Genomic DNA, 16,352 nt, shown 5'->3' on the forward strand with positions numbered 1-16,352 from the left:
GCAGCCGCTGGAGAGGAGGGCCAAGCCAGGGACGCGACCCGCAGGTCGCCCCAGGGCCCAGTGGCTGCTGAGCGCCGTCCGTAGACAGGGGAGCCGCAAGAGTGAACTCGAGGACGAGACACTCGAGTACAGCCAGCGCCGCAGGCTGGAACACAACACACTCGCTGGCTGGCATAGACACAGCGAGGCCCGGCTATCGTGTAACCGGTGAACCGCCTGCGGGGAGCCTGGAGCTGCAGGCTGGAGAACACTCACTCGCTGGCTGACATATCAGACACAGCGAGGTCCGGCTGGCGTGTAAACCGGGGAACACAGCCCGCAGCAGCAGTATAGCGGCAAAGACGCAGGGCCAAGGCAGGGATGCGACCTGAAGGGTCCATCCAACCACGGAGCCGCCCAGCCATCCGCAGACGAGCGGGGGGGGGGGAACAAGACACTCGTGCACAGTGCTGCAGGCCGGAGAACACTCACTCGCCAGCTGAAGAATCAGACACAGCGAGGCCCGGCAGGCGAAGGCAAAAGGCCAGGGAATACAGCCTGCAGCAGCAGTGCTGGCTATCGGGGGAGGGGCCAAAGGCAACTACCTCCATGCACGGCAGCAACCAACTGCGGACAGTGGACCACAAATGCTGGGAGGCAGGGCACTCAACTGCCTGCAACCAGGCAGCAGCGGCACCTTAGACAGTAGGCGCTGAGGCTGCGTGATAGCATCAACCTTGAGGTCCACTCTACTCCAGCTCCAATCAAGAGCTGAAGGGACCCATCTTGCCCGACACTGTGCCCGGGGACCAGCAGGGGGAAGCCCAGGGACAGGTGGGCAACACCGGAGGAGAGGATGGAAGCTTCTTCAACATCCACCACCTGATAGTCAACCTCCACCAGCCCAGGCCTCACAGAGGGGGAGCCATGGGAGGGACGCTGTGGGAGGGGCCAGCAGTGAATCAGCAACAGGTGTGGGAGGAGACCCAGCCCATGGCCTGCCTAACTGGTGTCACAGCAGTGGCAGCCATGTTCCCCATAGTAGCCTGCTCTCTCATTTTTGGTGGCTGGAGAAGGGGGAGGGGCGGGCCATTTAATGCTTTCAGAAAACCAAGCACAGTCTGCCTAGTTCGTGCTGGCAACAAAGCAGTGCATGCAAGCGTCAGCTACTTTAGCTAGCACAGCATGCCCTAGGCTGCTTTTATGTAGTTATTTATTTTTCCTTTTTCGCCCAGGCACAGCCACACTGCTCGTGCCTATCGTCAAAAGGCAAAAATGCCATACACACATGTTACAGACATGTTTGGGATGTGTGGGCTGCCATACTTCTGCTACCAAGCAAGGGGGTGGGTCCACACGCTAACCAGGAAGTGCTAACAGGTAGCCGGCACTAGCCGCAACCTGAATTTCCCTTTCACTGTTTATTAGCTCCTGCGTCACAGTGCTGACAGGTAAAAGCATATGCTTGGAACTCTGACACATTTCCCCAATGTAGCCGAGCTACGAGCGGAGCCCTGCTGGCCGCGTTAACCCGCGAGCTGCGGGCGACACGCCAGAGAGGCTAACCGGCTGGAATGCTACTCGCAGACCGGCTAACGATTAGCTGGCACAAACGGTAGCCTAATTCCCCACTGTTTATTCCCCACAGTGTTAAGCAGGCCAACAGCGAACGCTTGGAACGCTGAAGCCGTGTCCCTGCCGTGTTTCCTCACTGTAGCCGAGCTACTCGCTAGCCGGCAGACGCACAGCATGGTCCGACCGGCGCATAAGCCCTTTTTTTTGAGGCGATAAGCTGGGGAAGGGAGACCAACCAAGGGGATTCAAAGGGCCAGCTAGGGGTAGCCAAGCTAAGGGATACCAGGGCATACTGGGGGAATACCGGGGAACACCAGGGCATACTGGGGGAATACCGGGGCTACCAGGGGAGTACCGGGGCTACCAGGGGAATACCGGGGAATACCAGGGGAGAGGCAGCGCCCACGGAGGATGCCAAAGCACGCTCCTGACGGACGCACATACATACAGCACTCTCAAGGCACTCACACACACACACAACACAAGTGGAGATCAAACGATCACCGGTGTCACGTATGCACAGCTGTTTTATACGTGAGCTGTGGGGCGTAGCCGGGCGTGCCGAAGTGTCTTAAAGAAATATCCACACGCCACGACCAAGGGGGGTCGTACCCCGTACATATGGAATATGTAACGGTGTGGAGAGATAGTCTCGATATGCTAGAGAACTAACTAATGAGACAAGAGGAAGCAAAATCAAACAAGGCAAACAACACAGCAGACTAGCAAAAATAAAACAGGAAGTAACGAACACTGAGACAGTGACATTAACATACAAACTTGACACAGAAGGGAATGCTAAGAAATAACAAAACCCTATACAAACTAACGCCTAAGCAAATTACTAACTGAAACCAATTTACTGAAACCCAAACCCAGGATTAAGAAAAATTTGTTTAATAATAAATAAACCCAATTTAAAAAGAAAAAGGAAACCCAAACCCCAATTGCTGGTTAAAAAAGCCAGGATCATGACATCGGTGAGATACCAAACAATGATAAAGTAATGGTTCATATAAAGGTATGGCCATAACAAAAGCAACACAAGAAATGTTTTAATAGTATTGACATATTGGTTTTTATAGTAATATCAATTAATACTGATGAATGTGAACTGATGAGAGTTTTCTGCAGTGCAAAAAACCCCCAGGAAGGTTACTCTTTCTCTTCTTCCCACTCTGCCTCTCAGTTTCTGTCAAGCATGTGTCAGCAGCTACAGAGAGTCTATGAGGAACAGGAGGGAGGAGGAAAAAGAGAGAGAGAGAGAGAGAGAGAGAGAGAGAGAGAGAGATAGGCTGTAGGAGTGGGTGAGCAGAGGGAGGGATACAGAGGGATACAGTTACTGTCTGCCCCCAGACGTCTTTTGCTCTCTCGTTTTGGGTACCGGAATCATAAGGAGCCCCAAGCCACTCTCTTGGCCTTATATAGCGTGTTTCAACATTTCTTGGCAGTTGAAAAGAGGAATCAAAGCCAGCAGTATAAAGAGTGTATCCTGGTCCAGTCCAAGCTGCACAGACATCCACATGTGAGCACTCATATACACAGAATCGAGTTCAGTAGCAGTTCTGGCACGCGTTTGGAGGAGGAAAGTGTCTGTATTTGGTACTCCCTCTGTTGCCCTCTCTCTCTCTCTCCTAGAGGGGGGGGGGGTCTGAGGGCAGGGAGAATGCAGAGGTAGAAACAAGGCAGAGGGGGAGAGAAGAGAGAGCGTGAGAAAAAGTGGCACCAGTGTGCAGGTAAGAGCAGACTTTAAGATGCACAGACTGATTCATTTGCAATGTACTTGGTCTGCAATTCGAATAAATGGTGTGTTTGCAAGTTTGTTGGGTTATAAAATTATTTCTTTTGTGGCTTAAAAGGTCTTGAGATGAGAATTGTTTCTCTAAACTCGTAAAGAAGCTGCTGCAGTTGCCGGGCTATGTATCTACAAGCAAGAGGGATGTTTTTGGATGTCATTTCAGTTAAAGCTGATTTTCTCTGTATGTTTTGGATGTAGGCTACTCTCCCACATGCTCATGGGAAAGTTGGTCCCATGGGAAGTGGGACAGGCAGAGTTCATGTAAGTTGCAGTTTTTTTGGGGGGGGGCTCAGGAACCTTTTTATGACTGGACAAGCGGAGATTTGTAGCAGCAAAGTCAGGGAGCAACGCAGGAGGGCGAACACGTGTTTTCTCTCTCAGCATGACCTGCATCTGCTGTGGTAATGCAAGAGCAAAACAGAGCAGTTCTTAGGTAGAACCTTTGCAGAAAAGTAACGGCGTCTTCCCTTTTTTCCTTCAGTTTTCTTCTCTTTATTTATCTTTCGTTGAGTGAGGATGCAGAGTGATGATAGTCATTCACCTCTGACCTTGAGCTAACACAAGAATGGCAGTTAAACACAGGTGGTCAGGATGTTGCTAAAGCTTAAAGAGACTAACAAAAGAGATAAATGGTTAAAGTTAAACCCTTTTTAGACTATAAATCATTTTAATGAGAACTTATTGAAATCTTTTTCAATACATTACATCACATTGCATGTATCGTGTTCTTGCCCTGTGATTGCACCAATAAAAGGGGAAGTTGACCCAAAAATCAGATCAAGCTTGGCGTACCATATATCCACCTAAATTATTTTGGTAGATATTAACTGAAGAGATATCTGCCTTCTCTTGAAGATAGTAAAACTTTAAAGGCACTTGCTTTGTGGAGCTCAAAGCAATTAATTAAATACAAAATAAGCATGGATCTACTCATGACAGCTGCTAGCAAGCTACACTCTATCTATAAGAATTGTGACATAACTAGGTAATTATATTTGGAAAAGACGTTGCTTCTGAGTGTTTTTTTAAACACTTTCACCCTTCCGTTGGCTTCGGTTCAAAATGAGCCCTTTGGCCTGTTTGCCAAATGGGTCATACCAACCCCTAGGACATCAAAAGGCATGTACCATTTCTATAACTGATGTAACCAAAGCTGGGCCACTGGTACTAAAACAGTGGAGTGAATAGATGGATAAATAGCACTACTGTCCAGAAGACAAATGTGTCAATTTGATCTAGAGTTAATTGCCCCTTTAAATTGATCGTAAGTCTCAAAGGAAAATGTTTTTCTGCTTTCGTTCTCTTGCCCTAATCCTCCTAACTTTTATTTAGCATACGGTATAAGTCTGTTTTCCCTTTAGGTTTATCATGTTTTGACTTATCAGAGAAGTGAAACTTTCATGGATATCACTGAGCTTTATTTCCCAACTACAAATTCCTCTCAAATTTCTGTGCAGGTACAGCCTTTATTTTCCTTTGTCATACATCAGAGTAGTTGTCTAGATCGAAGATGTTATCCACTGGGCTTCTACACAGAAAGTAAGTGTGCCTGGTAGAACCACTGTGATGCATCAGCTCTCAAGTATGTGCTGGGAAGTATTATAAAAGCAGTAGTGACCAGAGAGGATGGCATTTAACATGTAATCCCACAAGAGGACGTGGCTGAAATAGCGGCGACTCGGCATGCTCGCTTACTTCTGTCAATAAGTGAGGGGCTAGAGAGGAAAACCCAAAAGCAAGTTTAGATTAAAAGGAAAGTTCACTACCAGAAAACACAGACAATCTACTTTGAGATTTACTCTGTAAGGAGAGTGCAGACAAATGCATAAACTGAGGCCTAATTTATAGCAAAGGAGTGTTCACCAATTCTTCTAGTAAGCCTATATTTCATTGCATTTTTCTGTATGTATATCATTGATTTTGGCTTGGCGTTGTTTCTTTATTCTTGCTTCACTGTGCCATTAGTGGTTAAACGGCATCCTGCGGCCACACTTAATTAAACAGGAAGTGATAGGCGAACGGTGTAAGGAACAGGCACATTTGCACGCTCCAACACTGGCGCAATCCACTAATGATGAAAACATGATTGTTTTCGACCTCCACAGAAGCTCAGTCTTTGAAGTGTTATTGCATGTTATTAAATCTGTGCCAAATGTGAAACCTCTTCCACTGCTGAAGCCGTGATCAAATGACCTAACCTTTATGGTGTGCGATCATACCCCCTGTGCATAAAACTCCAAGACAGACTTTGAGAGTTGGAGGTTTTCAACCTGTGTCCAAAGTGAACCACAGTTGCACATCTGATATTCATCACTGCTATGTTTAATGGGATATTTTGTCGTCTGCAGCTTGCAGTGATTGGGTTGTAACCGTTCAAAGTGGTGATGTAGCCAAGCCACTCACTGTGGGTTGACCATGATCAAATAGCTGCTTCCTCGGTGATCCATGGTCTTTGGCCTCTTGCTCGTCCGCTCAGGCCTCAAACATAACATCAGCATCTTGGTTTCGAGGTGAAGTAATGCAGTGCCTTCTCTGGTGAAGGCAATCCAGTGAGATGGATCTCGTAAATAACCTCCTGGGTGTTGTGGTAAACTTTGTCTGAACCATTTAGGGTCGACGCTAACACTTACGCTTGTTGGACAAGTTTTACGCTTACTTATGGTGTGTTAGCCATGTGGTAGTGATTTTGTTCTCATGTAAAAAAAAAAATCTTGTTCTTTTGTTATTCACGAGATTTAAACAGTGGATTTGGCATGAAAAAAAAAGGGAAGTTGTCGCTTGGTGGATTTTGTGTTTTCATCCTGTCACGGTCTGATCGTTTGTTCAACCATCACAGGATGGTTTTCATGGAAGCTCATGTTTGTGCGATGCTATCAGGCATTGATGGAGTGCAAAACAGCTGGTGAATTGCGTGTTTTACTTTGCAAAAACAATTATTTAGACGTTCTATGTACACACCACCCTTTTCCATCCTGTTTGGATTCTCTCTGAAGCTGTTCACCCCAGACTGAAGGTTTTCAAAATGTCCTTTTCCAAATTTAGATATCCACCAAACAGCTCAGTCAAAATACCATGTTTACAAAGTGGATTTTCCATTTTAAAGGATATTGAATCATGACTTTGATGCAATGGCTCTTATAAGTGATGGAGAGCATTTTAGTGACAAATTATCCCCATGCAGTATTCTCCTTTGGCAGCAGCAAGTCCTTTATTTTGCCATTATTTTACTACAGTTTGATTTAAGCCTCCTTTCAGATATTATTTAACCACAGACGACGTTCAGTGCTGCCAGCAAGCCGCTGCCAGCAACACAGTGCCACCCAGTTGAACATGGAGCATTACACACTTGACATTATGTCAAAATGTCAAACCGGGAAAGCAGGAACATGCACTCCAGCATCACAGGACTCGGCGGATTTATTAGGCCTCCAAGTAAAACAGAAACCCAGCCGATGTATAAATCCCTCCAAAAGGCCTGTTTGAGCTCCAGTCCTTATTTGGCCCCCGTTTTGAAAGTGAAGAATTTAGTTTCTCAGGCAAACTGCCATCAATGCGGCAGTGACTCTTGTGTGGGCAGAACGAGTGCTTGAGGAATTTTGAATGTGGTCAGACCCATGGCAGGCTGATTTATTGGAGCCAATGAGATGATTTATTCACAGTGGCAAAAGCATGCTTTCTGCCATCACTTAGGATGAAGTAGATGAACCAAGATCACAGCCATTATCCCTCAATCGAAGAGGCAAAAGGGCAAAAAAAGACAAAACACAGCAGCTCCAAGTTAAGAGAGTCAAAAAGTAAGAGTAATGAAAAATGAAAAAGGTGAAACAAAGGATGCAAAAGGTGCTGAGTAAATTAGTGGCCAGTGTTATACTGCAATCATGTTAGACACCTGTGCAGCTTCCCATTAGTTGTTACTGTGTTGAGTATTTGTCCAGGGTATCTACAAGTGATAAGAAACCTTACCTTAGACTATTTAGACCTGGAGTCTATTTGGAGGATGCATCTGCAGTGGAAAAGATCCTAGTTGATGAAATGGTAGGAAAATAAAAAGGCTGAAGAGTCAAGTTTAAGAGTGAAAATAAGAAACACTACATACTGAACACAGTGCAACAGATTAGGTTAAACAATGTCTGTAAAATTACTCTGTGTGTAATTAAGAATGATTTAAAATCTTTTAAATCACTGTCTTTTATAAGCAAAACATATTTTAAATGCTGCACTGTGTATGTCATTGTGCACAGATTGGTTTGTGGTGGCTAATGTTAGCAGTGCTAGCAGTTAGCATTCTTTCCTTGCGTTCCACCATGTAGTTATTTTAAGTCGCAAAGACAGAAATATCTGCTTGTATATTTTAGGTTGAGACCAAGTACAACCATGACAGTGAGCTTACGTACAACCATGATTTTTCTGTAGTACTGAAGAACTGCACTGGTTTCTGGGGCTGTCATTTGTCTTCCTTTTTACTTTGTTGCGTTACAATGGAGAAAAAGAAGAGATGCACCAACTGATAACTTTTTAGATCCAAAAGTTAATTGTCAGTACATTAAGAAAACACGAATAAGTAATTTAACTCACTGCTATTTTCTGGTGCTGAGTAGCAAGAGCAGCAACATTTAGTCATGTGCCTGATTACTTGTACACATCCCTAATGTGCAGTATTTATCCTACAGCAGTCTGCAAAGGCACATCCACATGGTCACAACAAAATGGACGGCACTTGGGCATCTAAAATTCCTGATGTTTAATGAGTTATGACGGATGTGAAAAATGTAAAAGTGGTGTAATAAGAACTACTTAGCTGCAGCTGTCTGTGGGCACATCTGCAAGCAAGTATAATCCTGCCCTTATTCTTCCTCTCTTCCTCTTCCTCTTATCAGAGGATGCTTGTTCCAGCCTGTTTGAAGTTTGTCAAACCGAATGAAAAACAGCTCATCACTTTCCTGCTCGGAGTGCTACGTGTTTACTCATTATACAATGATTCAGCTCGGTGGATTGGGTTTGAGAGTCTTTCTTTGATATTCCAGGTTCTCCATTCCCATATAAATCCTCCTTGAGCAACACTTTTCTGAAATCATTACAGCATTTGCCACTCTATTGGTATGAGGCAAAAGGAGATCTAGAAAGAGAATGGCAGCACCATGAAGGTGTCAAGTCTCATCTGAGATGTTTGATTTTTGTAATTCAACAGCCCATCTTAACCTCTGTTCACCCCTCAGTAAGACCTCTTAGCTGGGGTAGGGTTGCAGAGGGTCCCCCAGTGGCTCAGTTGACTCCTTGTTCTAGCTCAGTAGCTTCCCAGACACCCCTCGTGACTTGATGTGATTATAAGCTCCCTGTTTTAAGAGACTAAACCCACTTTGACTCTATCTTGCTGTTGGAGAGTTCTTTGTGGTCTGGTGCTTTGTAACTACCCAGTCGAATTGAAGAAACCTGTGCAAAAGCCAAAGAATGCTCTTTGCTTGGTCATGAGTACAACAATGGACAATGAGTTACGGTCTTTTTAAGATCATGTAAATTCTGGGTGGGGTGAAAATATGATAACAACTACAGCATAGCATGAATCCCTTGAAATCGTCCAGTTGCAAGGAATTTTCCAGTGTAAGTGATCCGCTGCAGAAGATGCATCGATAAAGAGAAATGATCAGATAAACGGGCTTCATTTCTCAGGCATTACAAAACCAGCTAAATGAGCTGGATAATTTCACAGATTTTGAGATGGAGCTGCACAAACAATCACTGATGGATGAACCTCAGGTGTTAGTCTGGCTGGATGCTGAAGCATGTGGTGGGGCCTCTCTGAGATTCCTGTGCTTTATCCGTCTGAGCTGGTAAAAACCACGTGAGACCTTCCAGCTGCAGCTGCCATATATGGACGAGGTAGCTATTCTTTCACTTTCTCGCATGGTGATCTGCTGAGGATTTTCAGTCTCACTAAGCCGCAGTATTTGAAGGAATTTGAGATGAGCAGCTATGAAGGTTTTGCTTGTAATTTCTTCTCTGCCAGCAGTGTAGCACCTCCTGTACACATGTGATTCCGACAGTTTGGTGTCTGGATGTGAGCGTTTGACTCAAAGTCCAAATCCTTCTAAGCTTTAGATCAGTGCTGGAAGGAGTCATCACCAGGACAGAACCTGTGAGCTGCACATAAAGGCAGACACTCTTGGGCTCAGTGACGTGTAGCATCACCAGCACCAATTAATCAATATCAACATTTTCATTCCTCATCATTCCTCATTTTGTTGAAGTTCACTAGAGTTACATGCAAGCTGATTTTTCACTTTGAATCTACACTGTGTATAACAGAGATAATAAAACTGCTGCAATGATGCTGAAAAAACTGTGTAGGCGTAAGAATCACTAAAGGGCTATATACAGGCTGATGACTACACCAGTGTCAGTAAAATGCTTTACTGACATTTTAGAAAAGATACAAATTTATGCCTTTAAAATAGCTTTAGTTTTGATTTACACAATACACATGCAAAATCAATGTAAACATAGTTAACCAGGATATGGTAGGGCTAAACTTGGACTAGGTAGTACCAGATAGCTGTCATCTTGGTGGTTTGAGGCAAATAGAAACAGTCTGAAAAATACACAATTTGTCTTTTAAAGAGATTTTAAGCCTTCAATCAGGACCACGACAGCCAAAATAACATTTTAACTTCCATCTGCAGCCTTACCTATTTACAGTGCTGTGAAAAAGTATTTTCCCCATTTCTGATTTTTATACATTTTTTGCATATTTGTCACACTTGCATGTCTGAGATTACTAAAAAACTTCAATATTGGACAAAGATAACCTGAGTGAATACAGAATGTTGCTTTTACATATTGAATTCCGTTATTAAGGAAAAAACACTATCCAAACCTACCTAGCCCTGTGTGAAAAAGTAATTGCCTCGTAAACCTAATAAGCAAGTTCTGTATTTTAAAATATGACTAGGACCTCTTGGCCCTTTTCAACTCTCCACACTGAAAGCCTGGGGCAGGTGGTGAAGCAGCAAAACAGTTCAGAGCAGTCATTGACAACATACATGAAAGCGATTAAGCCAGACACAACATGAACGAAGGAAGGGGGTCTTCAAAGCAGGGTGCAGTTTTGCAGCAGTTGTCAGCAGTTCACAAATGATTTGTGAGATTTGACAACAAGAGGCTAATGTGGGCTATCATTTAGATCAGCTGATCAGCCCAGATTGTGGGTTGAGTTTAACCGTGTGGCTTTCCTGATATGCAAAGTCTTACCGTATGTAAGGCAATCTGGCAGTTAGTATAATAAAAGGCTGGTAACAGTGTCTCTACAATGTGGTATGGTCAGCTTGGTCTATAGATGACCTGCTTCATGCTGTTTTTGGTAGCACTGACTGGTGGATTGATGCCTTCACATTACACATTAGCATGCTTTGGGTGGGATCTTTTCTGCTGCGATGTTATCCCGCTACTGTATTCTGATATGCTTGATGATAGCATTACAAAGTCAATGAGTCCTTTGTTTTCCCAGAGCAAACTAATTATGGCCGTTTCCTTCCTGCCCCCGTCTGCTGTATGCTGATAGCGCGCTCTCATCTAAGCCCTCGTAAACATCCGTCAGCTCACAGCGTGCTGGGATAGTGGCTGCTGCACGCACTCAATTAACCATGCATGTATCTGTACACACTAAAGTAAATACAATCAGATGGACGTCATACAGCTCGCTGGAGAGGTGCCTGTTTATGCATCGCAATCAGTGATTTGTGGTGCAGAGGGTAACACAGACTATTAGGGGACGTACTTGCCTGCCATGAATACTATGGGCAAAATGTTTTGAAACCCAGTTTAGCCCGGGATGCCCTGACTGCTATTTAAAGATGCTCCATGTGACACTGCAACATCAGGAAAGCAATACGGCTCTAATTTTGAGGGGATAGTATAATTAGGCTACAAGTGATACTGTTGCTTGGGAGGTCTGGCAACAGGTACTGTCCCTTGGCTCTGCATTTTTTAGTACTGGTGTAGACACATTTGTTGTAAAACCTGCTGTTGTTTACTGAAAGGAAAACATGATGTTGAGCATAAAGTGGGGAAGGATGCTGAGACAAAAAGGAGCTGAAACCTCCAGCTGCCGGTGCAGAGAAGTATTTGGATGGTACAATAATTTTCCGCTATGAGGGCAAAAAAGGGAGCGGATCATGAAAACAAAATCTCCAGCAGTACCAGCTGAGGTCAGGTCTCATGCAGTAGTTCTAGTGCTTTGATTATGTTAGTAATGCCTTACCAATCAGACAATCAGAACCTTTTTTTTAAGAGGGGCAATTAGAAGACAGGGGCAGGACCTGTAGTGACTTGTTTCAGATGGAAGCTATACTAAAGTTACATATTAATATCAGGATTATTAAGCAGAAATGGCTAAATAAAAAGTGTTTATTTGTTATATATGCAAAAAGTCTTGAGGCACCTCTAATTTCTTTAATATTAGGAAAAATGGCACATATGTGTGGTCAGTATTTGGTGTGACCACCTTTATTCTACATCAGCGGTCCCCAACCTTTTTTGCGCGACGGACCGGTTTATGCCCGACAATATTTTCACGGACCGGCCTTTAAGGTGTCGCGGATAAATACAACAAAATAAAACTAGTACCGGTACCAAAAAAAAGAAGATTTATTCATAACACAAGTGAAAAGACCCAGGAAAACCGAGTTAACGTTAAAAACGATAACAAAATAACGCTGAAAAGCAATAAAAACCCTGAAAACCATACATTTCACACCTGAGCCTCAACTCTCGCGGCCCGGTACCAAACGACTCACGGACCGGTACCAGTCCGAGGCCCGGGGGTTGGGGACCGCTGTTCTACAGCACAGTCTGAACTCTCTTAGGCAGCTTTCTTGTCATGTCTTTAAGTAGTCTTCAGGAATAGTTCTCCAGGCTTCTTGAAGGGCATTCAAAGCTCTTCTTTCTTCTCCACCACACGAATCCACACACCAACATGCCCGTAATCCAACGCAGGAAAGAGAGCAGCAGGTCCGGGGAGACTGTTCACACAGAGAGAGACAAATCTCAAAAGTCAAACTCACTCACGAAGTATCACGAAAGCTAGGAACTAACACTAACGTGTGTCATGCACTCATCCAGCGATGACAGGATCTGAGCCCCAGCCTTAAATAGCCATGGAGTAATCAGCTGAGCAATTAGTGCCAGGTGCGTGGGCCAAAGGCAGGACTCGACAGTGAGCTCCACCCAGGCAGAGCGACAAGGGGGAGAGAAAACCACCATAACAAATGTAGCCTCGCGGGGCCAGCCGGGCAGACACAGGGACCATGACACAATAATGTTGAGGTCCGGGCTCTGGGGAGGCCGATCCATGACTGATAGTGCTCCACTGTGGTATGCTTTTACTGTATTGGCAGTGTGTTTGGGATCATTGTCATCTTAAAAAAATGAAGCTGTTGCCAATCAGATGTTTTCCAGATGGTTTTGCATGGTGGAGCAAAATCTGCTGGCACTTTTCTGTATTCATAATTCATTAATTTTTACAAGATCTCCAACACTAAATGTGGCTTCATCTCTACATCAGACCTGTTCTCACTGATTTTCAGTCCAGGTTCTTGTGTTATTTTCCTTCCTGAGGTTTTTCTCCCTTTTTTTCTCCTTCATTAAGTACGGCTTCTTGACAACCACCCTTCCACTGAGACCATTTCTGATGAGGCTTCAGTGAACAGTAGATGATAAGCTGAAGGTCCAGATGCATCTTTCAGGTCCCGTGTTAGGTCTTTGCTGTAGTTTTCCTGTTTCTTAAAGACACAACTTTCAGATACTGTTCATCTGCTGTAGATACCTGTTTGGGCCTGATGCTTCTTCTTTGGCCCTCCACTTGTCCAGTTTCCTCAAATTTGTTAAGGCTATCCCACACACCAAATGCCAAATTTCTGACATAACACCGGTTCATCCCTTGATTTAGGAGCCTTTTTTATATTTCAGTGATTAAAAGGTCAGTGTTAAGTGTCTTAACAAACAAAAAACATTCATCTGAAAATGGTCAGGTACAAAGATGGGACTGAAAATTAGTCAAAAAGCAGCCAATGTCGAAAGGAACACTTTGATAAAGCTTCAGAAAGAACTATTGCCTAAAAGCACTTCAAAAAATTAGTTTTTAAGCCTTCTTCTTTTGTCCTAGATCTTTCTAGTTTCTGGAAAAGTTTTTTCAGAAACTGTTTTTTTTAAGGAGATACTGCAAACTAAGTTTTTCATCTAATAGCTCCTTGGGAATCACCTTGTTGTTGAAAAGAAAATGCTATTTTATTTTATTCCTGTCAGAATATGAGATCTTTGGCATCTTTCATAGATTCAACAAAAGAAATGTGAACAAATGATGTGTTTTGGGAAAGGGTGCTCATAGCAAAGTGCCTAAATGGTTCTTTGCTAACTTTTCTGTTATGTGGCTGTTAAGACTGCTTTAGAAAATTACAAGAATGTCAGGCTCACTGGAATCAAAAGAAGGAAACAAGGGGTGGCTCAAGAGTTTTGCACATGACTGTAGCATACCAAATATTATACACTGTCTTTTGTTTTTGAAAGGCAAAACTTTTTGTCAGTCAGATACTCGTGTACAATTCTGTTTCATGTAGTGCATGTAAGCTCACTAAGGCTAGTGATGGTGGTAGTGTGTAACCTGGATTTCTGCCATGATGTCTGAGTTGTTATTTAACACAAGCAAAACCACTCTGTACTGTGTTTTTGCCTGAATTCTCTTATACAGACTGACCAAGAAAAGCGTCATGCAAAATAAATGATAGTTATACTATAATGTAATGTGTTTATCCGTGTGGGAGCTGAGTGTAATGCAGTGTTCATTAGTTTTGTGATGTTCTCTGGAAGCATTCTCTCAGTGTGAGTTGACTGTGAAATGTGATTTTTGCTTGGAATAGATATTTCCCACACAGAGGAACAGTCAAGGGTGCTTTCTTTTTTATAGGCAGTGGTTATTTCTGTTATGTTGGGAAACACTCAGGCATTCAAGAGGAAATATTCAGAGATGTCTCTCCCCCGCTGTCTCTACAAAAATAAATGCAATTCTTACAGTAGTGTTTTTTAAAACACAATTTAAAGCACTTCAGAGAACTGAGGACACTAGCTGAGTCATTTTTTCTGCTTCTCCCCTCCTTTACTTACCTATTTTTTACATGCTCTCCTTAAAAGTCAGATATGACTTCAGCTGGTTTCTCTCTTTCTCCATTTACAGGTCACCACATCATGTCAAACAAATACCAGCTATGAGCCGGTGAGTATGACATGTGCATGCATGTGTTTCAGCAATCTGTGTGTGTGTCAAACAAGACCATTAAGGAAACATTTAAAACTCCTATTGACCTCTAAAATCCTTTTCATAAATTTGATGGCCCTTCCTAGAATTGTGTCAGAGCCACACACAGGCAGCTCTGTGAGGTCGTTGCTGGATGTCAGAGGGCAGAAGCTATAACTATAAAAGCTTCCTCTCATCTCATAAATGCTGTTTGTACAAGGCAAACTAACTCAAACTGTGTCCTGTAGAGATGATAATAGCAGTTGGTCACAATCACCATGTGACTGGCAGATCAAACCTAGCCAAAGGTAGAAAATCAATTTTCAAGCACAAAGAACTATTCAGGCAATATGTCTGCCAGGAGCACTGGGACATTTCTTGGTGTCCTGATTGTTTTGTTCTGCCATGAACATGAAGATGACCTGGTATTCCACTGTAGCAAGCAGTGATAAGTTGTCAGAGTTCAGGCATGACACTCACACACTGTCCACAGGCAGTGACAAGACACGACAGGCAATGCATGCAGTGTCTACTGTAGGGGTTTCTTTGCAGACAGATTGACCAGAAAAATGCATGGTTTGAAAAATAAAGTTAGAGTAGAACGTGAGAAATAACAATAACAAGCTAAAGCTTGTAATACCATATTTTAAAATATATAATACTATATTTTATATTTAAAATCAGTTTGATTAAAGATCTTGAACATACTGGTGGATTAAAAATGACAGAAACATAAAAAGTTAATTTGGTAATACCCAGTGTTGTTAATTTAGGGCAGATGTGCCATAAACCTTAGATGTAATGGTCACCTGACAAATTTGTTAAGCAATGTATGTGCTGTGATTGGCGTTTCCTGGCCAGTGACTTTTCTAAAAGATAAATATTATAACAAGTTTGTTACCTCATAACACAAAACATATACTTGTAACACTGACAATAAAACATTTAAGTCCAAGATGAAATGTGCTTGATGCATTCTTTTCAAGATAATTGCAAAGTTGCACCTGCCCAAAATGTTTATCTCATGTTAACGGTTTTCTTCTTCACTGCCTCTCATGACAAGGGGCCAGTTTACTGATAACTTATCGCTACCTGTGAATGAGTGGGAGTCTGCAAAATCATTGGCACATATTTCCACCCGCATGTTTACACATGAACAAGAAGGAAATGAAACCGGGGCTCCGTCATAGTGTGGTTGTGTCACAGGGTCCTTTTTAAGAAGTTTTCTAGGCTGTCACTCCTGTTCTCTCACTATGGACTTTAAAGAAGTCCAGATGCTTTTCTTTCCAAGCTCCTTAGACTGTGATGACCTGAATGACTGAGAACCTCCATCCATCCATCCATCCATCCATTTTCTTCCGCTTATCCGGGGCCGGTTCGCGGGGGCAGCAGCCCAAGCAGAGAAGCCCAGACTTCTACCTCTCCCCAGCCACCTCCTCCAGCTTGTCCGGGTGAACACCAAGGCGTTCCCATGCCAGCCGAGAGATATAATCTCTCCAGCGTGTCCTCCTCCTGGTGGGACATGCCCAGATCACCTCTCCCAGGAGGCGCCCAGGAGGCATCCTTGTCAGATGCCCGAACCACCTTAACTGGCTCCTTTCAATGTGGAGGAGCAGTGGCACTACTCTGAGTGGCCGAACTTCTCACCCTATCTCTAAGGGAGAGGCCAGCCACCCCTCGGAGGAAGCCCATTTCTGCTGCTTGTATCCGCGATCTCGT

At 43.7% G+C, this 16,352-nt stretch overlaps 1 protein-coding gene across 5 annotated transcripts in view; it reads left to right on the plus strand.

Moving 5' to 3' along the window:
* tns1a (tensin 1a) overlaps nucleotides 1-16,352 on the plus strand; it is a 119,327-nt gene that overhangs the window by 48,088 nt on the left and 54,887 nt on the right. For 3 of the 5 annotated variants that reach the window (XM_063465880.1, XM_063465877.1, XM_063465879.1), the window contains exon 4: nucleotides 14,574-14,612. In XM_063465880.1, coding sequence (XP_063321950.1) covers nucleotides 14,574-14,612 — 39 coding nt within the window. Of the gene's footprint in view, nucleotides 1-2,959; nucleotides 3,080-3,229; nucleotides 3,291-14,573; nucleotides 14,613-16,352 lie in introns of those variants that run through there. The other 2 variants (XM_063465882.1, XM_063465883.1) reach the window with 2 other exon arrangements.

This window comes from Pelmatolapia mariae, linkage group LG23 (genome assembly GCF_036321145.2).
Source record: "Pelmatolapia mariae isolate MD_Pm_ZW linkage group LG23, Pm_UMD_F_2, whole genome shotgun sequence".
Taxonomy (NCBI): domain Eukaryota; kingdom Metazoa; phylum Chordata; class Actinopteri; order Cichliformes; family Cichlidae; genus Pelmatolapia; species Pelmatolapia mariae.